Raw genomic sequence first — 26926 nt, 5'->3', positions numbered from 1 at the left:
AAATTAATATTATTGTGAAGCTTGGGAGAAAATATTATCACCATGGATATTTGATCGTAGATCGCCTCGTAAACGAAACTTTTAATCTGAAAGCATGATATATTACTAGGGTATTGATTGATTGAGGTTTTATGACGCAAGAGCTATGATGTTGACTATGCTGCGTCAATATTACTAGGGTAATTAGTTTTTTTGTTCTTAAAGTTCCCACATTTTGATTATATTTTTGATATAATTTATTAATTACATATTAGAAATTAGTATTATTATGGAACTAGTGGGAAAATATTTGTTTTTATCATGATAACATGCAAGATTCTGAACCTTATATGAAGGAATGGTATATTATCGTAACATATTCATCTTTTGTTTCTACCTTTTAATAATACCTTTTATTAATCTTTTTATAAATTAAGTGCATAAATGAAATTGGTATTATTATAAAATTTGGAAAAAATGCTTATCTTAATAAGGATAGCATGTGAGATTGTGCACCATATATATATATAAACGTTTTATAAATTTTGCATTACAGAAGAAAATCGAAATTTTCACCCCTTAAGTTTCTTCGTTTTTATTATGCTTACATTTCATTAATCATTCATATCGTTGTTACTATCCATTTGATGAATTCAGCTAACAACAAACATGCTAGAAATTTTATGATTCCGTTGATCTTAAAGCCTTGTGCTTTCTTTTGGGTTCTATTTGAGTCCGAAATATTTTTCATTCGATTTAATCCAAGTAAAAAAATAAAACTCCTTTATTTTACTTATTTAATTTGTTATTATTTCTGCAGAAGTTGTAAAATGTAAGAACGAAATAGAAGAAATTCCAACATTTATTTAGATAACTTCTGCCAAATTTATTATTATAATGGTTTCCGTATGATGTTTAAAACTATATGGCGCGATTGTGCTAAAATAAAGAAATAAAAAGAATTTTGAATCCGATTATTTTTAATGAATACTCAAAGCTTTCTTATTAACTATAATTATGTAAATAGAATCTTTGTCGACAAAGTGCTGTTAATAATTTGTTTCTCTTTTAGATTCTTTTCTTTCTCTTCTTTCCCTTTAAATTGATTGGCCATCAGGGAAAATTCACTTTTCAGTTAAAATTACTTTATTTGGTATCTAAGTAAAATTTATTATTATTGGATGTTGCGGATCAAGAACCTAAGAACTCCATCATATATAATCTCGTCGAAGCTTTCTGATATGCGCCCAATGTACTCAGACATTGTACTTTGACATACAATATATTTATTTATATTTGAGCATGAGTTCACCCAATATAGGGCTCTCAAATGCGTGTAGTTAAAATATTTTTTCATTATTTACTAAAATATTACTTATTTCATTATATTGCAACATTAGATATATTTAATCAAGTTTTAGAAATTGTTAGGTATTTATCAATTTATTAATCCGATTAAAATACAACCTGCTATTTAATAAAGAACCAGTTTTAGTGTCGTTTTATTATTAATTAATTTTTTAAAATTTAGAATCTATTAAGAAATTTTGAATTTTCCAAATTTAACAAAATTCCAAATTGACTTTTTTTTAGTTCATTGCCCAATAATTCCTGTCCTAATTTCTTTTCTTTTCTTTTTATTACGTTTAAAATGAGTATGTACTGTACTGTATTGAATTTTGTATTTAAAAGTTTTGAAACTTCGTATATTGTGTACATTCAAAAATTCGTTTAACTTTAATTTAGCATTTATGCAATGTAAAATTTAGTTCTAAACAATAAAATTTCATCTCTTAGTTAAGTTTCTCAAACATAAATTTGAATAAAAATTCTGCATTCGTCATTTTCTATCAATTATTTAATGCTGCTTGCAATCCAAACTAAAAAAGTCAGTCTGTGACTCTCTTGAATTAATATTTGTTTTTAATTTCACTACATGAAATCTGAACCTCGCATTATAATTTCGCTTTAAGACAATAATTGCCTTTAAACTCATCTTATTTTCTCATTTGCAAGTCTGATATTAGTTTCTTAACTTTTTTTTTATTAGAAAAAAATCCTGTTTCGAAATGCATTTGAGTGATTCCGGAAAACCTCGAGGTCGCTACACAATCCCTTCAATATCTGGTCATAAGCTGTGAAGGTTTCCACCTTGAAGAGATTCTGTGGGGGAAATACGAGAAGCTTTTTTTAGAACCGTAGCAATGTTTTTTTTTTCCCCCTTACCTAAACAAGCCTAATTACGAAGCTATTATTCTCGTGTAGATTAGTATGGCTAGTTTAGTTGTTACTGTCAGAGTGAGTTTAGATAATAGACTTCAAATGTAACGTCTATAAATTCTCGCTTATAAAATTGCAGCATTACTCTAAATAGAAAAACATTCATATGAATATATACTTTTGCTTTTATCCTTATAAATTCAACAAAATTTCAATATATTCTTCAAAGGAAATGTTTGTTTTATATTTCCTTACAATACTCGATCATCATATATGCATATGTTATAGTTTATCACTTATGGTATTTTAATTAATGCACTTTTTTAAGAGCACATTAATCATTTTTTAATAGAAAATATTCGTTTTCGATATCTCTCCAAACATTTCGAAACCATAGCAATCTTTTTCCATTTCACTTTTTGCGTTTGTTTATGGACTGTGAAATTACCATTATGATGAAGAATTGCTGTTAGAAAATAAAGAAAAAGAGTTTATTTTAGTTTATTTATTTCGGAATTTATTTATTCAACCCTAAAGAATTTGAATGCAACAACAAAATCGGTATAGAAAATAGGGATTATATTTGTCATGAATTAACTATTGTTGTCAATATTAAAAAATAAATAAATAGTAATACATTTTATTTTATAATTTTGCTGAGTTAACATCCATTTTTGGCTTCATTCCACACCCACACTCACACTCCACACAGTCTTAATATTCCATTAAATAAATAAAAAAAAAATTAAAAACAAGTCTAATAAATCTAAAATAAAAATTAAAAATAAATATATCGAATATCCGACGCATCATCTTATTTACTCTTTCACAAGCCTGCAATTAATACTATTCCCAAGAATTTCTTAATCACTCCTTTTAGAAGAAAAGATTCAATTTCGAAATCCACTCCGAGTAATTCCGCAACTTCCCGAGGTCGTAACACGATCGGTTTACATATCACTTTTACTTCAATGGCTGGTCATATAACTGTGAAGGTTACCATTCTGAAGAAGGGATGCTTTAGAGAAAAACGGAAAGGCTTGATTTCCACCGACAGAAGCCGTCGCAATCTTATCCTGATGCAATTCTGTCGTTAAAAGCAAGGTCAAGGCAGTTGGCAAGGATGCTTCGCCAACCTTGGGGCAGGGTGTCAACTGCAGCATTCTCGCCACGTTCTACTGTTCTTGACAAATTGCCCTAATTTCGTATTCGGGAACCACTGGTGTAGCGGATAAAAAGATTCTGAAAGGATGGCTTCACTAGCCTCGAGTGACAGGCGTGATAGTTGGCGGCTTTATTGCCTTGCGGAGTCGGTTGTCGAGTTTGTCAGTTTAACCTGTTCGTACATGCGTGTGTGCATATAGATAGCTGTATTTAAATGTATTGACGGACTTAAGTGGAAATGTCTGAAGATTTGCAATTGGAAGGGTTGACGCGTACTTATCTAAGTGTTAAAATTAGCGGGTAACAGGTTGCTGCGAATTGGGAGATATCCTCCCCCCTCCCTCTTTCTTGTTTTGGGATGTTCGAGAACGTTCGGGAATATTAAACATTCTTATCTTCACAAACTGTCGAGAATTCAAATTAGACAGTTTGATGTATCAATTTTGGTTTAGGTTTTAGCTTATTGTGTTGCCTAAAACTTATGTCTTAAATAGATAAAGAAAGATTTTCTTTCGATTTTCAGTTAAAAGTTACAAGTTGCAGACATTTCTTCATTTTTCTCTTTTTAATGAAATTGTTTGTGAATTAAATTTATGTAGTCTCCAGTATCAGTCTAAAACTCACATTAAAGTGTGATGAATAGATTGGGGGCATGATTTATTTATTGGGTTGCATCTTGAATTTCATGCTTTAGCAATACTTCATATTTTTAATTGTCACTTTTGCCAGAGTTTTTTTCAATTCTTTCTGAATAATATGATAAATGTTTAATAAAATTATATATTGGATTATTTGTTTAAAATAGGAAGAGTCTTTTAATAAAGAGATATAATTGAACAAACTCTACGCCACGGATTGTCATGTCATGAAAAGCCTTAAAATCACCATCAGGCGCAATTGAAGACTCCAGTCGAAAGCCAACGAACAGTATTAAATATTCAGAAACACGATGTACTTTACTTTTACGATTACTTTTCGTTAATTAATTTAATACAAAATTAAATTTTCTTCATTTTTTTATATTTTTTATGTGGTTTTTTATGGTTTTTTTTTTTGTCAAATAAATATACATAGTATAAAGTTGATTTTAAAAAGATTGTTTTGGATCTCAGAGTCACTTTTAATTTTATTAGACTGCGTGTGGAAAGAATTAAAAAAAAATGGATCATTTTATCTGAAAAAGATTCTACATCTTAATCAAATATTTTTCTAAAATTTTGCAATTAAAATTTTTTTTCAGTGTTTTATGCCTATTAATGATTTGATTTAATATCTTAATCTGGAACCACCAGATAAAATTCTTAAATTAATAATACAAACATTTTTTATTTTCTTGTACTCCAATATATCTTTTATTTTATGATGAATTTTTCTTAATTCTAAACTAAACAAATCATCACAAATTAGATATATAATAAAAAAGTATATTATTTTATACGTAGCTTTTCTGATTTAGTTAAAAAAAATAAACATTTAACGAATTATAAGTTGACTAAAAGAAAGGAAATCGTGTTTATGTTAGATTATTATGTTATATTTTTATTTTGCTTCTACTTTAAAGAATAAATATTGCTGAGAATACTGGAAAATGCATTTAATTAGCATAATTTTGCGTAGAGGGATTTAGCAGTTCTCGTTGCAAATTTTATTGCTTGCAGCTTTTTATTATGTTACAGCACAGTTATATGTTAGATAATAAGCTGTTTAAACTGTCATAAAACGAAATGGACGGTGAAGCGAATAAAACTTCCAAAAAAGAAAGTTATAAATTTAATTTTGCGTTCTAAGACTGATAACTTTTTTTAAAACATTTTTTTGGAATTTTAAATTATTTTAAATGATTTTCTTAAATGAATTTATCATATTTCTATACTCAGTCCAAATTGAAATCCACGTTATTTATCTTTCCTGAACTTTGCGGCTTTTTCTGAAAGCATGTCCTAATCTGTCACCTTCTGTATTTTGAGAATGATGCTAAAATTATTTCCCCATTTTTCTGTAGGCAATCACGGGATTAAAAGTATCTACCTGCAGCAAATTTTGTTTAAAATAAGCTATTTTATCTGCAATTTTATCGAAATTTAGATGTAATATAAAATTTTTGAAAAGTATTGATTGAGGTGTCTATCGAAAATTTTGTTTATTCAACGGGAAAAAAAAAAAAAAAAAAAATGATACAATGTTTGAATTTTCTTGCAACATTGTCAAACTTTCTTCCGCAGATTTGTTATTTTTTCTTTTGCTACATCTAAAATAAATACGTAGTTACAGCTGACAGAAAACTCGCTTTATTTTTATCAGAATGTTTATAAATATATTGATCAAATGAAGTGGCTTGCCTAAAAAGGAAACCGGAATTGATGAAGTATACTAAGCTGTTAATGCTACTAAATGTAGATATGCTTTACATGTTAGGTTGATTTTGAAATCCGTTGCGTTATAGTGATTTTACGAACTTAGAATATATATATATATATATAAATCTAATTTAAACGTAATTTATTTCCTAATTTTTATCTTAATTTAGTGCATATTAACTTCATTATAAAATATTCACTGATCCAATTCCACCTTTTTTATTTAGGTAATTTAACAGAAGCTCTGTAAAAATGCTTAGGTCAGCTGTTTCTACTCTCCGATTGAAGGGATAAAAAATTGTGTAGCTAAGTAAATTCTTTTTAAAAGATCTCTATAATTCCCTTACCTAAATCGACACTTGTAAAGAAATCCTAATCAGAATCTCATAGTATTTGAGGCCGGGGATAAATATTTCTGTCTCTTCTTCGCTTTCTTCTGCTCTTGTATCGCTCGTGAACGGACGCTGTTCCATCCGCGCTTTTTGTACGTAAATTATGCCACCGGGATGGAATAAAAGCGAAGTTTAAAAATTCGAACGTGTCTTCTCTGACTTCGGCAACGATTCTGCTTAAAAAATTATGCTTATATATATATATATATATATATATATATATATATATATATATATATATATATATATATATATATATATATATATATATATATATATATATATCAATTACTAACTAACCATGCAGCATAATTATTACTTTATTTTGCTAAAACAGAATAACAATGTGATCAAAAGAAAAGTGGAAAAGGAATATAGAAAAAAAGTTTAAGAATCATTGTAAACTTTTTTTTGCTGGATTTATACATTTTCCCTTTTTGTACGGAAAAAAGGAAAGAAAAAAGAAGTCGGAGTTTTTTCCCACCAAAAAGAAAGTATTGATTCATATTAAGAAAGTATTGCTTTTTTAGTAGAAAATATTTCTCCATTTGCTTTCCATTAATAATCACTTAACACTTTTGTTTTATTAAAAAAAAATAATAATTTGATAAGAAAAAAGTATGAAAAAACAGTGCATATAATTGTGATCATTATTAGTTCTGAAAAAAGGTACTTTTATTAAGATATATATATATATATATATATATATATATGTTTTCTTTGCTTGTTTTTGGAAATTTTTTGCATTCTTTTGTGAACTTTTTTTAATGATTTTTCTTATTAGAAAAAAAAAAAATGTGTGTATTTTTAAAGAAGGAAAACCAAAACAAATAATATTTTTTCCTACTGCATTTAAAAAATCGTGCTGAATTATGATCCAAAAGTGCTTACTACGCCGAATACAGTCTTCCTTTTTTTTTCTCGCCCCCAACCTCATCATAATCATTTTTTCCTCAAGAACTAACTCTTCCTGCTCAATAAACAAATCCCATCTAAAACCCAACCTACCGTGAAAAAAGGCAGTTCGCTCTAATGCCCTAATGTTTCCGCTGCCCTTGCCATCTTTCAAAACATCACCCCCTCTAACAAACGCAAAGACAAAACGCCACCGATCATACATACACGCACCAACAACACATACGAATCAACCATCCTCTTTTTTATCTGCCGACATTCCCAGCGTAGTAGTAGGTTTTCAGCGGCAGTAACCCTGCGCAGTGGGGCTTCCATTGTGGCGAAACTTATCGTCGTTGGCGACTTTGTAGATATTTTCCCACCAAGGAAAGGCGGATCCTCAGTTCAGGCATCGGCGGATGATGGGACGGTTGTGTTCCGCCGTGTGGATACCATCGTACGGATAATGACAGGTGTTTTCGGGGTGCAGGTCCGCGGAAGTTCATCGGCGTTTAGTGTGTGTGTTCGTCTGTGTTATTCGCTCGCGTGTTTTGCCGGCGAATTATAGCGTGACGTACTAGTCGCAGTGAAGGATTTTGGATAATTGATGGCGGTTTTTAGGATACGAGTATAAAAGGTAGGTCGTGTTTTTTTTGTGTTGTTATCATCGTTTTTCGCTTCTTTTAGATGTGGTAAAAATGGAAAGAGGATACTGTTTATTAAAAATATAATAGTTTCGTTGTGTTCTTTTTTATGAAAAAGCTGCATCTGAAGTTGTAATCCTTTCAAATTTTTATAAAAAAAATAACGAAACTCAGCTGGTTTATTATTTATTTTTATTGCAATATTTTGAGACTGAATTGGCGATGATAGAATAAAACAGGAAATATCTCTTGTAAACATTTTGAATTCTTGTTCCTTTTAAATTGAATTATTTTTGTAATTGAAATCGGCTTTATAATTAATATTTATTTGAATATAATTAATTTTTTTAGTTAGTTAATTTTTATTGAATTTTTTTTAAAACACTAGTTTAGGAAATTATATTTCAAAAAATTATATATGGACAGTGGGTTTTTTTTTATAATAACATTATTTTGTGGGAATTTTATACTTTAGGATGATTTTCTCTTTCTTATAAAACAATGTGAATTTCGTCGTATATATATAAAAAAATTAATCACATTATAAGATGTGTTTATATTTGTAAAATACCCCACATAATCCGACAAAATATTGACTAATGTTTCCTTATTTGTGCTAGAGAACAAACACATTTTGTTAATATCATAAATTGATTTGCAATTGTAGAGCTTGACATATATTACTAGCTTAGCAGAGCAGAAGCATTAATTGTTTTTATTTTGTAAACAGGATTGTTTATATGCATTGTTAGCTGCTTTTTTTTTTTTTTTTTTTTTTTTACAAAATGCATTAGCTTGGAAAGATGGAATCACAGAAATATTCCAAGATGCTTTATATTTATTTATAACTTAGATTTATTGGTTTTCATCCACATTATTATTATTTTACTGTCTTCTTTTAACGGGATAATGTTTGAGGCACCGCGGAATTTGCATGTTCTGGCATTTCTGAAAACGATGTTAAAAATGACGATGAATAAATTATAATAAATAATGTATATAGAACATATGATGGTTTGCAACTAAAAAATAGGGAAGAAATGACTGCAGCATTTGTTGTTTTTTTTTTTTTGTTTTTCAAAACGGCATTAAAAATTATAACATTTGAAAAATGGACGAATTTTTTTTAAAGCCAAATTATCTGTTTCTACAGAACTTTCACTGTTAGTCGTAAAGGGAAAAAAAATTTGAAATAATTACTTCTTTTAAAAATATCTTTCTGATGATCTCCCCCTCCCCCTCTAATAAATTTTGTTTAGCTTCTGGAGACAATAACAACATTAGTTTAAACCTATACTATCAGCGATTCAATTAATAATACTTTTACCTTTTTTAGTTTTGAATAATTTCAAAATTAATCAATAAAAATATTAAGTAATGAAATAATTAAGCTTTTGCATTTTTGATATGAAGCAGTACATTTTTGATAAAATATTATTAATTAGAAAACCATTTACATTTATTAGTATTAACTAATAAATTAAGCAAAAGTTATATTTATTATTTTTCTACATTCCTTACCTTTACATGGATTTAACCGACTTTGATAGAAAAAAAAAAAAAAAAAAGATAATAAAATACTTACACGCACTAAAATTAGCGAAAACCGCTTTTTTTGCTCCCACCTTAATAATTAGACAACCATTATTATAAATTAGTATTAATTAATAAATTAATAAAAGTTATATTTTATTATTTTTCTGCACTCCTTTCTTCATTTACTTAGACTTAACCAACTCTGACAAAAAAATAAAAAATAAAATAAAATATATACCCTTTTAAACTAAACCGCGTTTTTTTTAACACCCTCTATCTTTTACCTGAACTTTCCCCTCCCACCCTCCAAAAGAAAAATTACTACAAATAAAGAATAAATAAAATACCAAACCAATTATATTTATTAAAATCTTTATTTAAACTGTTGTGTTCAATAAACAACAATAAGTCAAGTATTCTCTTTCCATTGTTTAAAACAAAGTATCGATGTAACCGAAAAGAACATGATATACTGTATAAACATTTGGGACGCTGAAAGAGAGCGAAAGCAACCCCTTACAACCGCATCGATTTACTCCAGCGTAAATTCTTACGTCAAATCGATAAAAGTTGTAAGCGAGTTCGTTTTCAGCTGGGAAACGTCCCTGGATGACGTCACACTTTCGCCGCAACCAACGGGACTGCAATCGGGTATCTGTTCCATTTTTTCATCATTAAGAGCACGACCATCTGATAAAAAACCCTCCCACGCAGCCGCCGCGGGGGGTTCGGCAACGATAGGAGCTATTACTCTCACTACTAATTCGATGGGGGTTGGGAAAATGAGGTTCTGGTCTTCTTTAATTAGACGGGCCTGCCTACTATTAAACGACGTTTTGTTAGATTGTGTTCTGCGAGTTTTAATTAGTGGTTTGGTTGATTTTTGCTTAGCTTGAAGAGGATGATTTATGACATTTAACCATTTCATGGATGACTTTGTCCTTTCATAAGGGAGGGGAAAAAAAAAAAACTTTACATTTATCTAAGAATGGCTGTTGTAACTGCCGCTGCCGGAAATACTTTTAAAAATTGTTGTTGTTTTCAAGTGCATCCTCTGATTACTGAAGACCCATTAATGAATGGTAAAAGTGCCAGAATAAGCGTTACTTATTATTACTCATATTAAAAGCAAAGTAATCTGTATTGTTGTTCTTTAAATATTCACTATATTTAAAATGGCTTGCGAATTTTATTTAATAATGTTTGTTTTTTCTAATAGTTAACTGATTATCAGCTTATTCTTAATATTATTTTGGACTATAACATATAGATTACTCAACAAATCTTAGACAATACAATTTGATTTCATTCTTATTGCATTTTAATAGCTATATGTTTAAGTTAACTTTTATTATTATACTGAAATTATATTACATGGTATCCGTACAATGGCCTGAAAAATCATGCTTTCTTTTTAACATCCCTCCGTTTTATTAACTTTCTCATCATCACAAATGAAAGAGCTTATTCGTCAGGAATAACCGCTAAACGCTACCGAGTATGTGCAAATTATCTAATATTTATGGGTAAATTATGTAATATTTTTATATGTTTGTGAACTCTCTGCATGCTATCCTTTAATATAATGAATGTAATATATATATATATTTAATATAAGGCATGTAAGAACATTATTTCATATCTCAACAAATAATCAACTGATGTATCATAATTGCAAAATGCTATAGATTTAAAAATAGTAACAATAAAGGAAGCAACTTTAAACTTATTGATAAAAGAATTTTAGATTCCCCATTTAAAAAAAAAATCATGATTTTTTTAAATTTCTATTATTTATCAAAAAATACTACAAAACGATTTTAAATTATCGCTGATTTCATTAGTAATTTGAATATCATCTATCAGTATAGTTAAGTAGACATCATAAATATAACATTTTCTTAAGGGAAAATAACAAAGACTTTTTTTTTCTTCCATAACATGACATATTCACGCTCTTAGCAGACACCTAAATTTAACATGTGTGTGTGTGTGTGTTTTTTATCATCAACAAAACACCCCACACAGATTTTATCTCAAAGTTTATGTCAAGAACTAGTTGATCAGTCTTCTCACGTGCTTCATGGCAATGGTTAGAAAGTTTGAGTTCTGCTGTGATAGGTCGATTGCGAATAATTTTAGCCTATTGTCTTCCTGCACCTCTGACCTTTCGAAATCCATCAACCCAACTGCTTTCCATTTCTGTCACGTCTCTTCTCCCCTGCGGGGGAGGTGCTGCCACTAACAACGAAATAAACTTGATATTTCCGACACTTGGTTCAAATATAGAGCTCAAAAGTGAATCACGATTTCCGATGTGTCTTTTAAAACATCCCGCCAAAATCTCCATAAGCGATCGATACTTAACTCTTCCTCTTTGAGGGAGGAAGTGAGGAGCAAAAGTGATTTCTGCCGGGATTTTTGGTATATGTGTATTTTGTTTCTCTCTTTTCTGTAGTATATATGCAAATGTATGGAGGGATAAAAGATGTGCACTTGCTTGCAAGGAAATAAATAAATATGGAAATATAGGTGGTCAGATGCTGTATTGGGTTCTTAAGGCTCGAGAAAGTATGGAATGGGTTTGTATTATTTTCTAGAGATTGTTTCCTCTCTCCTTTTCGATTTTTAAGGAATTTGTTTCATTTCAAATTACGTCGTTTTGGAATCTATAAAGATGAAAAATAATTTATTTATAAGAGGAAAGCCCAACTGTTAAAGCACCTGAATCAGAATTAAAATTATCATTTCATATCAAAATACAGTGAATCCAACACACATACACACACCCTCTTCTCCGTCTTCTCCACCCTATCATTTTTGTAAAAAACGACAAGAAAAAATAAATAGGATGGTATGTATACCATTTTAGTTATCTGTTTCTATAAAAACCATTAAATTAAGTAAATATAAATAAGTTATTATTAATCCAATATTATAATCTTAATTATAAAATAATAATATAACAAAGAAATCGGAAATCAGATGTGTAAATGATTTTGATGCAAATAAGCTCTTGTGCATGTACTAAATTTCTTCTAAGAGCTATAAGGTTGGTTTCATACTGGGCACCAATTCTGTAGCCCGTTATATATGGGAAAAAATAACTTTAATATTTACATATAAATGGATTATTTTACTTTTACTTACGTTTACAAATATGTTACTTTACATTTAAATATATTTATAAATGCATTATTTGTATTTCACAAATCAACATAACCTTTGTCTTTTTTGCACATTCCACTAATATTTTTACACACGTTGCCACCATGGGCATTTCAAATATAATTATAAAACAACATTTTAGTTCGTACACACTTATTTGTGTACGCGAGCTTATTTGTATCATATTTGGAACGATATTAATTGGTTATAATATTAATTTTGATTGAGATACTAAATTCTTGATTTATTTTTTAAAAAATTATTTATTTATTTTTCTAGTTTGGAAACTACATGGAATTATAATTACTGTTTCAGAGCGTCAATTAGAAATTATACAAAAAACTTTACTTCAACTATTTAGCATTATTATCTATCACAGATAGTGCATTTTTATTTAAAAAATAAAGTTTTTTTTTTTAGAAAGTAGCATTTTTTTTTCAAGGAAAAAGGAATTGAATGTTATCAAACATCAATTTCATTGCTAAATAATAGCTTCAACTCAAGTTAAAATGCATTTTGAATAGAAAGAACCATTCCTTCCCTATACAAAATCAAAGGGCTATATTTCATCGCTGTGTCTGTGCATGCATTATTCTATAACATTCCCTCCTTTATAATAAAAAAAACTCCCTTTCTCCCCCTTAAGATGTGTAACTTTTTCTTTAAAGGGGATTGGAAATTTATCCTTTACAAAGACGGAGGTGAAAGAACACACCGTTGACGACCTCCGTGGGTCGTGGGAACCCAAAGGGGCCTTTTAAGGAAGTGAAGACAGCCCTCTGCCAGGAGCAGAAATAGTGGTGTAGTACTTACCTTTGAATTACCACCTTCTTTTGGCGCATTTGTCTCAGCGGAGCAATTCGCCAAATTAAGGCAAGTGGCATCAAGTATTAAGGCAGTAAATAATATTTCTTATTCAGGGGGCTGTATAAATATGCAACTTGTTACGTAAAGATGTGATACAATGCAAATAAATTATATTATTATGAATGACATTATACTAATAGAATAGATGAAAAATAATATTATAGTTTTGAAATAAATAAATAGCAAAATTATTTTGAGTCATTTAGATTTTTAATTGACATTTGATTAATATTATAGAGGCAAACTTCTTTAAAATTTTCAAGTTCCTCCTTCCGGCAGAAAATTTAATGGGTAGGAATCGTGAAGTTATTATGTCCTTGAAATTATTTTTTCATAAAAGGTCTGAAAACTTTTTTCTGGTCTCAAAAACTTAGTAGAAATATTTCAATCCGATTTTGAATATCTAAATTTCATTTTTATTCTAAGTTATTTTGTTATTTTATTTATTTGTTGAAATTTTAAAATGGGTAGAGGTTATGTTAATATTCTACCTACAGAATCAAAATCACGTTTATTTTTTAATTAATTTGAATTTCAAAAAAGTTTTATTCAAGATACACATTTCCATTCTTAAAAGTATATAAATGCCACATTTGTTTGCTGTAGACCAAATGATGTGCTGCACAGAATTTGTTTAATTAGAATAATTTTAATAAATATAATTTTGATTTAACTGGCAAATTTCAAAACAGGAACTCCAGAAAAAGATTCATCTAGATATTTAATGATTAAGAATAATAAATGCATCGAGTAAAAGGAATTATTAGATAGCTTGTACCCGATTTCCCCATTCAATGGTACTGCCACATCATGTGATATCTCATTCAAACGTAACGTGTGACGTCGCAACAAACGTAACGGCTCCAGCCATTTGACATTGTCATGTTGACTTGCAAAATGTGCAAACGATTACATTATTAGCTTGCGCAGGCGCGTTTGTTTTCTGTCACGTGATCATGAACTGACTCCGTATCCATTTAATGAAGATATTTTTCGATGCGAGCAGATGGAGTCTGATTGTTAAGCTTTGATCGATTATGAAAATTGGCACGTGCCCATTATTAAGTCCTGCTATACGTAACGACTTGGTCGCACTTTCTGATTTGATCCTGTTAACTTAACATCCTTTATTCGTGACAGTTCAAGGCTATGAAATTCGATTTTTGGAGAAAAGATGTAGCAAACAATTTGTGTCACGATCAGCATCTAGTTCATAGCACTCGCCATGTATTAATGATTGCTTGATATGCATGATTGCATTTCTCATCATCTTTTGAGGAAACTTTGAGAGCTGAAACGCATTTAATGCATGGGTGCCGATGACTTTTGGAACTTGCATTCCTAGATCTAATCTACATTTTATAGTATTTTTATTTGCGAATCTATTATTCTTCTCCTTTAAGTATTTCAGCCATTTGTTTTAAGAAAAATATTTTTAAAAAATAAAATCGTTTTGTTTTAAATAACACAAACTATTTAATAAAGAAAAAAATAGCTACATATAAAAAATATAGTAGTTATAAACGACACAGTTATATACAGAAAGGCTTTTGCAACTTGCATTTCTAAATTTTATTTATTTGTATGCCTTAAGATATTTTTCTTTTAGTTTCATAGGGATTTTTTTTATATATATATATATATATATATATATATATATATATATATATATATATATATATATATATATATATATTTGTGAAAGCAGTACGAAATATTTAATAATGCGACATATTTTAAAAAAAAATAAACGTGTTGTATGCAAAGGGCACAGAATTAAGCAAATTTCAGTTTTTATTTGAGTTAGTTGTTAATAAATTTATTTTATTCTGATATCTACAGGAAAATTATTATTTTTCGTCCGCAATCAAAAAAATGCTTGAAACAAATTTATTAATTTTCAATAAATAAACCAGATTTATGAAAAATACCGATATTTAAAATGTTAAGTTATTGATAGTTTGAAAAAATTAAACTGAGGCCAGTTAAAAATTTATATGAATTGATTAAGCAGTAGATTATATTACAAAATATTTTAAAGAGTTTAGTAAGGAAATTCAACATGTCTGACACATTTGTTTTCCTTTAAAAATTGAATATGCTCCATATTACAAGTTTGTTTTAAAATCTAGAAACAGCAGTGATTTTTTTAAAATTTTAATATAAGCTCAGTGCTTTTAAAATATTAATAGTTATGTTTCGTAGATTTAATATTTTCCTCTTATAAATAATTGATCAGCTCATATGATATGAAAATAATCTTTCATTTCAAATATATTCATTTCCTCTAAAATAATATTCTTTGTGCCTCTTGAATTTAACTCGTATTAATTTAAATGGAAATTTTTACTTTCATATAATCAAAAAAAGAATTTATAAGTCTTAAAATTTTCGGAAATGTTTTGTTTTTAGATTTTTAATTTTCTCCGTTTTCCTTAATGTGTTAAAATATGTTATTTAAAAAAAAGCATTATAAAATTTCGCTAAATATCCATTCTTACCATTGTGATCTACGTCCGTTTGTCGATGGGAGGGGGCTGATATTCTTTTATAAGAGAGAAAAAAAACTTCAGCCCGCGAAGTGTTGGAAGGTTTTACACTGCTTCTTCAAGCGCAGTCCAATGAGGTGTCGACAACCACCTGTCAATCAGAGGGCTTTTGCAGATAAGGGAAACCAATGGACCGAGTCACGGGGTCATAAAAACAGACGCAGGAGGGACGCTTGAACCCCTGCCTTTCTAGTGGGAGTTTCTTGCCAAATGAATAGAGAATCTGCATGCGCTGTTGTGATAGCGAAAGTAAGAAGGGAGATTTTATCGAGAATAAAATGTGATGATTTGGCTGATTTTTATTTTTGAATTCACTTAATGGCGCATAGTTATTTTTGTAGTTTATTTATTTATTTTAAACTATATATTTCAGCATATTTGTGATTGCTGTCATCAGTCATATATGTAATGGTATCTCTTAATCTAATTTAAATCCTAATTAATTTCCTAATTTTTATCTTAATTTAGCTCATATTAACTTCGTGTTAAAATATTCTCTTATTCCTGATCCAATTCCCACTTTTTTTTCTTTAATTAATTAAACACACTTTCTATAAAATTGCTCACTTCAGCATTTTCTCACGCTTCGTATGCAGGGATAAAAATCTATAATGCTTATCACATTCTTTTGAAGATAATGAATACCTTTCCTGAGTTTACACGTGTCAAAGAAATCCCTTCCAAAATCTTATTATAAAATCACTGAGGGAAAACTTTCTGTCTCTTTTGCTCTTCTGCTCTTGTGACGAGATGTAAACTGACGTATTTCTTACCTCGTATTCTTTGTACGTAAATTATGCCTCCCATGATGAAATAAATAGAAGTTAAAGATTTCAAAAATTTCCTCTATTCGGCCACGCAGCAGCTTAAATATATTTACATATAATATATATGTATATATAATTGAAATTTCTTGAAGCTAATTTTATTACAAAACTCGGAATTGTTCTATCAAAAGAATTTGCATAATTACAAGTGAGATTGTGACATTTGATGTGACATTTGATACACAATGAAAAAAAGAAAAAAGATAGAAAATGCCTATTTAAATATATATTTTTATTCATTATTTGATTTTTCTTTTCTTTTCTTTCTTCCACAGAAAATTTAAATTGTGAATCCAGAAAAATTCGACATTTTGGGTTTTATCCACTTTTTATGATATCTTTTATCAAGGAAATACTGAATCTATGTCCAAACGAAACACATCAAATGCATCGTGAATTAAATGTATATTTTATAGGAAGAAAAATGGCGTGAGGATGTAAATGATTTTCGCAGTGTGAAGTTTTCCATGTGTCGGTAACGTCAAATGAATTGACTTATATTTAGAATGTTAGATTTGAAATATATTATAACCAATAGAGGATCTTTCTCGCATATCCTCTAATAAATTTGTCATGCCAAAGAACGCCTTAAATGGTATTGGCGTACAATAGTTATGAAATAATAACTTTTGACGTGCATTTAGAATTTGTACTGAATCTATCGTGTCATTCTTGACGAGTTATTTGGCGATTAATCCCTGGCATTCGGTAACAACAACAACAAAGATTTGTGTTTTAGACATATTTTTCTCAACCGATTGCAACAAAAATCTGACACAAAATTGCACTTTTAGTCATAGATTCTCATACCAAATTTGATACATTGATTTATTTCTGAAAGTACTGACAGATAGACAGTCAATTCGTTGTTAGATTTGGTTCAAAAGTGATAGGTGTCTAAACTATAGATGATACTATATATGATATAGATGATAACTATAGATGATAGATCTGTGTACTAAATCTTATCCATCTAGCTCTCTATGTTTTGTAGTTATCCTATTAGCTTATATTCGAACAGCCCGAGAGACGGACTTCCTCTAAAACATATTTTAGACAAAATTTGATTGAAATCTGCATATTTGATGTTGAAAGACCGTGTACCAAATTTCAACCGTGTAGTTCAAATCCTTTTTGAGTTATCTTTGTCACATACATACATACATGCATACAGGCAGAGGACATTTTCCAAAAATGTGTTTTTTGAACTCAAGAAGGTCTAAAACATAGAGATTCGTCAAAGTCTCGATTTCGAATTTTTTGACAAATATTATACTTTCTCTGTACTATATATATGAGAAAGTAAAAAGCTAAAATAAACAACTTGGTTAAATGGAAAATATTTTTTTAATATTAAATAACATTGCATTTGCCTGTCTTGTTTTTCTTATAGAAAGAAGACAGTCTAGAAGATTTTTTTAAAGCCAAAAATGTTGTTACTCTATATATTCCTCATCCGCTTTTTCTTTTTTTTAATCCATAACAAGGCCGAGAATTTAACAAGCTAAGTTATTCCAGCTAAAACAATTTTATCAATCGAATAAACATTGTATTTATGTTTTTATGGTAATTATTTCTTATCGTTTTAATATACTCTTTAATTATAGGGTGAAAAAATACTACTTCCATTACCGTAAAATTTCTCCGCTAAAAAAAGAACTAGGATGTTAAATTATATAACCGGCTTTTACTTTAGATCACTTATTTTCAGATTAAAGCTCCAAGTGGGTGGCTGAAACATCTTTTATGGGTGCTTATTTCTGAGAATTGCCTCGTATCTGTCATCTCCTTCGTCTTTTCCATCCTCCTCCCAGGAATAAGGTATCTTGGGTGCTCTAAGTATGAGGAGAATCTCTACAATCACTCATCATACTTCAAGTCGCTGTATAAATCTCGGGCGTAACGTGCCCAGTGAGACCATCTACGCTCTGTTGCTCTTGCGTGTTTTTCGATAAACCTTAAATGATATTCTCTTTTTTTTTTATTGTTATTTTTTTTTTTTTTTTCCTAAGAGTTGTTTCGGAAAATGCCTTTTGTTGGAAACTGTCTGTTTGAACCAACCGCGTTGTGACACGTTTCAATTTGTGTGTTAAATTTCTGAGGGGTTGGTTATCTGTTTCTGAAAAATGTAGATAATCTTTGCAGTTAAATAAATATATTTAGATTTCTTGTTCGTTTTAATTTGTGAGACGTTATTTATGTTTATAAAAATTTTATCTTAAAATTTTGAGCATATCGTTTTAAAATTATCATATTATGCGATTTAAAAATTTGTATAATGCCATTTATTTATTTACGTGCAACGTTTTTGTAAGTTTATTTGCTTTTGTAGATTGTAATGTGGCAGATATGATAAATCGTTGTGACATATATCGTTGACAAATCGTTATGAGACATATATGTCTTTTTTTAATGAATTGCGATTGAAATTGAACCTAATTTTATTTTACAGTTTAAAATTTAACGTTTTATAATATTTGAATTTAATTATTTAAAATTTGTTTCGTTATCTTTCTTTTTTTTGTTGCCAAAGTCGATGCTTTTATTATTAATATTTTTATGAATATTAATGGCTGAGCAATTCAGGTTATAATTTTAAGTTTAAGCAAACGAAATAACAATTTAATTATTTAGAACAATTGTTCCTTAATTGCCTGGGTACTTGTCTGTTTTTAAGGCAACCAAAAAGCGCCTAGAAAAAATGTCGCCAAATTATAAAAATATACTCAAGTGCATAAATGTAGATCAAATCACTTGCGAATCATTTGCTATATAGTTTGACGATTGAAATTGCCAAATTGGCGAAATTTTTTCTTGGCGTTTTTTGGTCGCCGTTACAACCGACAAGTACCAAAGTTATAATTTTAAGTTTAAGCAAACGAAATAATTTAATTATTTAGAGTAATTGTCCCTGAACTGTCTGTTTATTTTATGGAATGTTGAAATGATTAAATAAGAAACAATTAATGTATTTAAAAGATATCCTAAAGTAATTCATCTGTACATAAACTATTTTTAATCGTCATTTCACTGAAATTCGAAATGTTGGAATTCATATTTTATGCTTAAAAATATGTATCGTGGTCTGTGATAACTAAGTAATGATGTTTCAATGAAAATAGTTAAACTCCACTTTGCATATGTGAATTTTTCTTATGCTTAAAAACTATAACTTTAAAAAAACAGACTGAGCATCTATTGCGAATGAAAAATGGTTTTACAGAAACTTTTTATCGAATTGCAGCCATATTTGAGTGCTGGAAAACTAAATATAAAACTGGCCATTCGTGAAAATTTTATAGGGTCTTTAAATGCGTAGAATGAATTAAAAGCGTTTGGATGAATTCAATTTTTTAAACCATTGTATAGCTTTATATTTTTCATGAGTTGGTTGTGATTTAATTTTGTTTTAAAAATTTGAAAAAATAAATAAATAGCGATATCGTTAAAAATTGCTGTTTCTGATAATCATTATTTATTTAACATCAATAAATTGATATAATGGCGAATTATTTTTTTGCCACGGTACCTTTTTAAATAATAAAAATTCTGGGAACTATTTGAATCTGAGTTATAAAAGAATTCTAAGTTTCCGAAATCACTTTTAAGTACTTATAGCTTTGGAAGCCTTATTTATAACTTAAAAAAAATGAGGTAATTTATGCTGATGTGATTGTCAAGAAATCTGTTTTTGAATCGTAATAAAATTATATAAGATTTTATCGAAATGAAATACACCAATTTTGTTTGGCATAACTTTTGAAACGTAAGAAAGAGGCAACTTAGACTTTATTAAAAGTGAAAGAAAAACCATTCCATAATTAAACACAAAAAATATCAAATTTTTATTAAATTTGGTAATTTTCTTCTTTGGTAACCTCTTCATTCTTTTCTATGAAAATGATTGGAATATTTTTATAAAAAGCAAGCCTTAAAAAATGACTAGTTCCTTCAAATCACAATGATTCTGTCTTCAACGTCATCTGCTTCGTCTCATATAATCTGCTCTTTTACGATACAGCAGTTAACTACTTCAATCCTGAAACATCAATTCTGGCGATAATGACACACATCATTGTTTTAATAATAAGAGCAGCCCTCGGAAAGAGCGGAAGACAAATTCATCCATTATGTAGTATGTGGAAACAAAATTATTGGATTCCCTTCCCTGCGGCTGTGTAATCCTCTTTTTAGAAGGAAGAAGGCGCTAGAGCATTAGCTAATGATCACTCACTGCCCGGGAGGGCCTGCTTGGCAGGGTGCCAGGCCTCTATACCCTCTTCCATCAGGCGGGACATTCCCCCCCCCCTTCTGGTAGTAAAAGTAGTAGCGTGTGTAGGCCTTCATTCACGCCTTTCTTAGCCCTTATCTGAGGATTGGCTTGCGTGGTGGTGATAAACAGAGTGTGAGAAAAAATAAATGGCGGGAAAAAGTCCACTGAGGGGAAGTTCTTTGCCTTTTTTTTCTTTTGAACTTGTGTGTGCTTTTTTTTTGTTCTATTCTTCGCATTTCTTGATTGAGATACTAGAGTATTACGTTTTGAGAAGGGATGAAAGACAGAAGTCTTAAAAAAAATTTGATAGATGTGGCAAATGTGGTTTCTGTCGCTTATTTTGATCTCCCTGGTGGAAACTTTTGATGAAATAATTTATTTGATATTTTTTTGGAAAAGAATTCTTTTGAGGGGGAGGGGCATTTTATTTTTGTTTGCTTAGTTGTGTGTAAAAAGGATTTCACTTTAGTTTCCTATACATATGCTTAAATTTTGTGTCAGAATATGATTGTTTTTTCTAATAGAACCCACAAATATATGCATCACTTGAATGGAATAAATAATTATTTTAATTAAAGATGAATATTAATTTAGATTTCGATTATGAATTAATTTAATTATTAGTTAATTAATTTTTATTAATTTAGATTTCGATACTTAATATTTAATTAAAGAAGAATAACACAAATGCTGTAGAAAATCGACTTCATTAAAAAAAATTGATTATATATATTGAAGATAAAATTTATTTAATACTTTTTTGTTCCACTTTGATTACTTTTTGTGATTCTATAAAAATTCAAAATTTTTATCTGTTTGCTATTTTATAAAGACACTTAAATTTTAACAAATTTTAAAAAAGAAATTTTCTCATTCACTTAGTTTTGAAATATTCTTCAATTCTAATTGCTAACTTGTAAGTATATAAAAAATATCGTTTAGATACCTGGATATTTCTTATTTTATCTTATTATAAAGAAAATTTTATAATTTAAATAAATTTATAAGTTCTTAGAACGAGTAGCTTTTGATTTGAAAAAATAAATATTCCAGAGAAAAAATTGTTTAAATAGAAGTTAGAATTACTGTGCATAAATTAAAGATTAATGTATGAAGTATAATATTTCAATATGTTTTTGCGAAAGTAAAAAAAATAGTAATTTAAAATAAAATAAAAATTTGACTGCTATATTTGAAACAAACTTTTATTGATTTAAAAAAGATTTAAAACATGCATTTGCTTAAAGAATTTTTTTTAAAAAATTAATCAATTCACATATCTTTCAAAACAAACAAATAAAAATAAATTCTTAAAAGCTGAAATGAGAATAGATTCGGAATAGAAAATTCTGTTAGAACAAAATCTATGTGATATTTCGTATTCTTTTAAACGATTATAAGTAAAATGCAGCAAAAAAAAAAAAAAAAAAAAAAAAAAAAAAACCACATAGGTAACTATTTCCGGTTTTTAACTTTTTATATTGTAGAAAAGCGTCGTCTCATATATATGTTAATACTTGAAATCTGCTTCAATCATTCGAAAAATATACTGTAGAAACAACTAAAATTGCACTTGTAGCTAACATTATAGCTAGTCATCTTTATATTTTCACATTCTAATCCGTAATCGGAGTTTAATCTAAAAAGATACTTTTTTTTAAATTCAGTGTTATTAAAAAAATAATTTGACAATTTCACGCTTAGAACGCATTTTAGTTATACTTTTAATTTATTTCCACAAAATTTTAAAATTAATTAATTAATTTTATCCATAAAAAATTTAGTAGTATGATTATATTTTTAGCACTATCAAAGTTTTGAAACATTGCTTGGTTTATGATTCTTTAAAAATTATTAATTAATGAATAATTTGATAATAAATATTTAATAACGTGTCATCGTGTCATTTAATAACGTGTCAATACAAGATTTTCTTCAATTTATTCTGTTGCCATATTTTTAACAATTTGTAATATGACGATTTACTTGAAGGACCAATAAAGATATTTTAATTCATATAGTGTTCACAAGTTTCAGTGCTAAAATTAATTATGATAAAACGTTAATTTAATCTATAAAAATATCGTCTGTTAATATTATTATGCTTCTAATGTTCTATGAAATAAAATTAATTTTGATTCTTGTTTTATTGTTATTTAACAATAAATTCGTACTAATTCTTATTTTATAAATATCGTTTGCTAATACCCTCAGTTTTATTTTTTATCAAATAAAAATATTTAATTATCTGAAATTCTCAAGTATAAAATAATAATTGGATTGATCGACTGTTTAGCAGATATCGTTTGCATATACGTTTTTATTGTTCTAGCAAAAATATATTATTATAGAATGAGAAAAGATTTGCTGATGTTGCATATTGCTTTTTTTTATCACTCTAGTAAAATAAATTAACTAAGAATTCTGTGATCTCTTCTCATAAAATTATTTGAAGAAGAATAACTTTGTGAAATAGAAGAGAAGTTCAGACTTTTATTTCAAGTATTTGTTTCGCATAACTCCATTCGATTTATCTTCCAAAAAATTACAATGCAGCAAATAAATTCAAATTGATGTGAATATCAGTATAAAAAGAATAAATACATAACTTCACATTGTTTCATATCTTTTTTTTTTTTTTTGCAGGTATACGTAGGGATGCAGCGCTCTACGAGGCTGAAGATTACGGATCTAAATCCGCATTTATCATGCATTCTTTGTGGTGGGTATTTTATCGATGCCACCACTATTACAGAATGTGTTCATTCCTGTAAGTACAAAAATATTTTATAAATTCTATTTGTTAATAAAATAAATTGCTCATATTTAAATTTATTATCACGATTAATATAATAATCTTTTACGTTTACTATTATTTATTTTGTTTTAAAGTTTAATTTATTTTTAAAGAATTATTTTTAGACATTTTTAAGTTACTACATATTATTCAAATGATTTTTTTTTTTTATGTAGCCTTACTTATATATGTTAACTTATATATACTTTATTAATGGATGATCAATCATTTTTTTTTTCTTTTCTTTTTTTAATTTACAGTTTGCAGAGCATGTATCGTTCGATACTTGGAAACAAGCAAGTATTGTCCTGTTTGCGAAGTCCAAGTCCATAAATCTCGACCTCTTCATTACATTCGGTAAGTTTTGATTCTATTATCAATTTTTGTGGTATCATTGAATGAGTTTTTTAAAGAAATCGCTGAACAGTAAATAGCAAAATTTTGAAATATAGTTTTGGTAACTATAATAATAATTTAAAAACAATTTAATTTTAATACAAACATTTACTCTTATTAAATAAAAAAATGTATAAATACATTCTATTGTTTGGATATTGTAATCACGAAATATGGGGTATAGTAAAATCGTTAGAAATAAAGAAAATAATGAAGATAGAAAATGAAGAGGGTGATTGATTATATTATTTTATAAAGAATATAATATTATTTTTTTAAAGAATATTTGTAAAAACAATCCATTCTAAATGTCTTGAAAATGGACGGATGAACCTTAACTGGAGTTGATATGAAAGTCAATAGAATAAGCACCTTGTCAAATTGTGTTGGTCATCGGGAATTGCTGCTAATTTTATTATTTTTAACTAATTTAGTACTCACTACAGTATTGCTTTATTGCATTTTTTTTTACAAATTTTATGTAACGATTTGTAAAACATTAAATAAAATTATATACACAAATGGAAAAAATCAAAGGTTTTCTTAACATCAAATATAGAATTAATTTATAAAAATTGTTTATTTAGCTGAATTATAAATATAGCTTTTCCTTTTTTGGTTATATTCAAATATTATTTCATTCTAATCTATCTGCCTTCGTTTCTTAAATTAAGCGTATTAATTCTAGTCACTGTATTTATTACCGTTACTTAAAAGTTGTGATAATATCAAACTCGAATTAAAAAGAAAGCAACATTAACGCTATCTCTTAACCAATAAAAAAAGAAGTTGATAAAAATTCTTTTTAAAAAAACCTTAATGATATAATTAACTTTCAAAAAGGAAGGAAAAAAGAAAGCAAAAGAAGTCTCCCTGTAAGGCCTTGAGCGCCGGACGGCCCGCTGATTTATTGAGATCTACTAACAAAACTGACAGATTTAATCGAACGATCTGTATTTAATCGACTGGATTGGTACGACCATGGTGGCAACCACTAAATTATCAATGGTGGTCTCCTTTTTCTCCCTGCTTTTTTTTTTTTTTTTTTTTTTTTACTTCTTACCTCAGGTTCTATTGTCGCCTGTTATTGTATTCTACCCTATCATTAAGAAAAGGGCCTCAGTGCCAACCCCTGGTGTTAAGTAAGATAATAATGACTAGTAGGACGCGACGTAAGATATAATGAGACATTTTGGCAGTGAGCTTTGTTTTTAAGTTGTTAACGTGTCGTGCATTGGAGAACAGGAAGTTTTATTATTTTTTTTATTTCCATTCCCTATTTCTCTCTCTCTCTCTCTTCTATTTCCTTCTTTTAACGCCTCTTTCAGCTAAAGAGAAAAATGAATCAGAATGATAAATCTGTTTTCGATTAATCGGCTTTCAGTGATATCGAAAATCAAGTGTAAATGTTATTGTTACTGGAATGATTTAGTTCATGTAAGAGTTCTTGTTTATTGTTAATTTGCATTTAGCTATATCAATTATTTATTTATTTATTGTAATTCATATCTATTTTGTAATTCGTTTATTTATTAGAAGTATTACTGTGAAACGAAACAATTACATAAATTAAAATAAAATTCCATCGAGAAATTTTAGTTAACTGCGAGAAGCTGATATAGGAAATACAGAACTTTTTTCTTAATTTCTGTATAAGGGAAAGGAAAATATTTTTTTAATTTTATGCTTAGTAATTCAAGTTACAGATTCAACGTTTTAATAAACGACTAAAATTTAAGACTGCTTAGTATTTTATTATTATTATTAATGGATTTATGAACGAGCCGATATGTTCATCTTAGAAAATAATCCCTGCATTATGGAATGTTTATTATTTCGTTTCATATGGACGATTTTTTAAAAAATTTCTATAAATTTTTCTATTTTTTTTATAGTAAGATATATTTTGTACATTAAGAGAAGCATAATTACTGTATAAAAAAATTAGGAGTATAGTTCTACGTTTATTGTTTTTTCCCCTTAATTTTAAAATTGCATAAATATTCTAAATATATTAAATGTTAGAAGAATATAATATTAAATATTTCCATGATTTCTGTAGTTGGAATGACTTTGGCATATCTTTCCTTGACTAAATAGAAGTATTTCTAATTCATATGCAATTAAATGCTGCGAAAACATCGTTGTACTCTTTATTTTGTTGTCAAAAAATATTAGTTAAATATTTTCATTTAATATTGAGGAATTTCTTCTCATATGCAATTAAAGGTTACGAAAACATCAAAAGAATGTTGCATTCTTTATTTTGTTGCCAGAAAAAAAGTGTTAATTAAATATTTTCATATAATATTGAGGAATTTCTTCTTATTAATTCTATTTCGCGTAGCATATTTCATTATTTACAATTTCTTCCTTTCAACGTGTGCCCTACACATCAATACAATTTATGACCATGATATACTTTAAATGTCCATTCTCCACTTGTGCCATTAACATTCTGAAAATCACTTCAGCACCCCAGAGAGAGAAGTAGAATATTTGCACCCCTATTACATGCACTGGCGATTACTCCTAGAACAAATTCCGCCAACTGATAAAGCTGTTTCGCCCGGAGGAAAACTAAATCGTTTCAAACCGAACACGTCCGTATGATGTTGTCCCGCAATTAATCAAAGGGGATATGGTCGATTGTGGAGAGATCTTTTGTACTGATTAATCCTCCACGTGAGATGCCGTGTTAGATTCGGTTTCATTGCTTTCCTCTATTCTCAAGTAGTCGCAATGCATTTTTTTTTTTTTTTTTTGATAGAACGACAATGAAGTAAATGAAGAAAGATGACATTTGTTTTAACTGAGAATGACATGTTTGATTGCTGCGGCGTACATGGTTACGGGCACTTTG

At 28.4% G+C, this 26926-nt stretch overlaps 1 protein-coding gene across 2 annotated transcripts in view; it reads left to right on the top strand.

The window, feature by feature from the left end:
- The window catches only part of LOC129981094 (polycomb group protein Psc-like), a 62487-nt gene that overhangs the window by 7850 nt on the left and 27711 nt on the right, over nucleotides 1-26926 (top strand). The window contains exons 1-3 of one of the 2 annotated variants that reach the window (XM_056091754.1): nucleotides 7426-7643; nucleotides 23517-23640; nucleotides 23928-24024. In XM_056091754.1, the coding sequence (XP_055947729.1) occupies nucleotides 23529-23640; nucleotides 23928-24024 (209 nt within the window). In that variant the 5' untranslated portion in view covers nucleotides 7426-7643; nucleotides 23517-23528. Of the gene's footprint in view, nucleotides 1-7425; nucleotides 7644-23516; nucleotides 23641-23927; nucleotides 24025-26926 lie in introns of those variants that run through there. The other variant, XM_056091755.1, reaches the window with a different exon arrangement.

The sequence above is a fragment of the Argiope bruennichi genome, chromosome 8, assembly GCF_947563725.1.
Source record: "Argiope bruennichi chromosome 8, qqArgBrue1.1, whole genome shotgun sequence".
NCBI classification, from domain to species: domain Eukaryota; kingdom Metazoa; phylum Arthropoda; class Arachnida; order Araneae; family Araneidae; genus Argiope; species Argiope bruennichi.
This window is presented reverse-complemented; position numbering and strand designations above follow the sequence as displayed.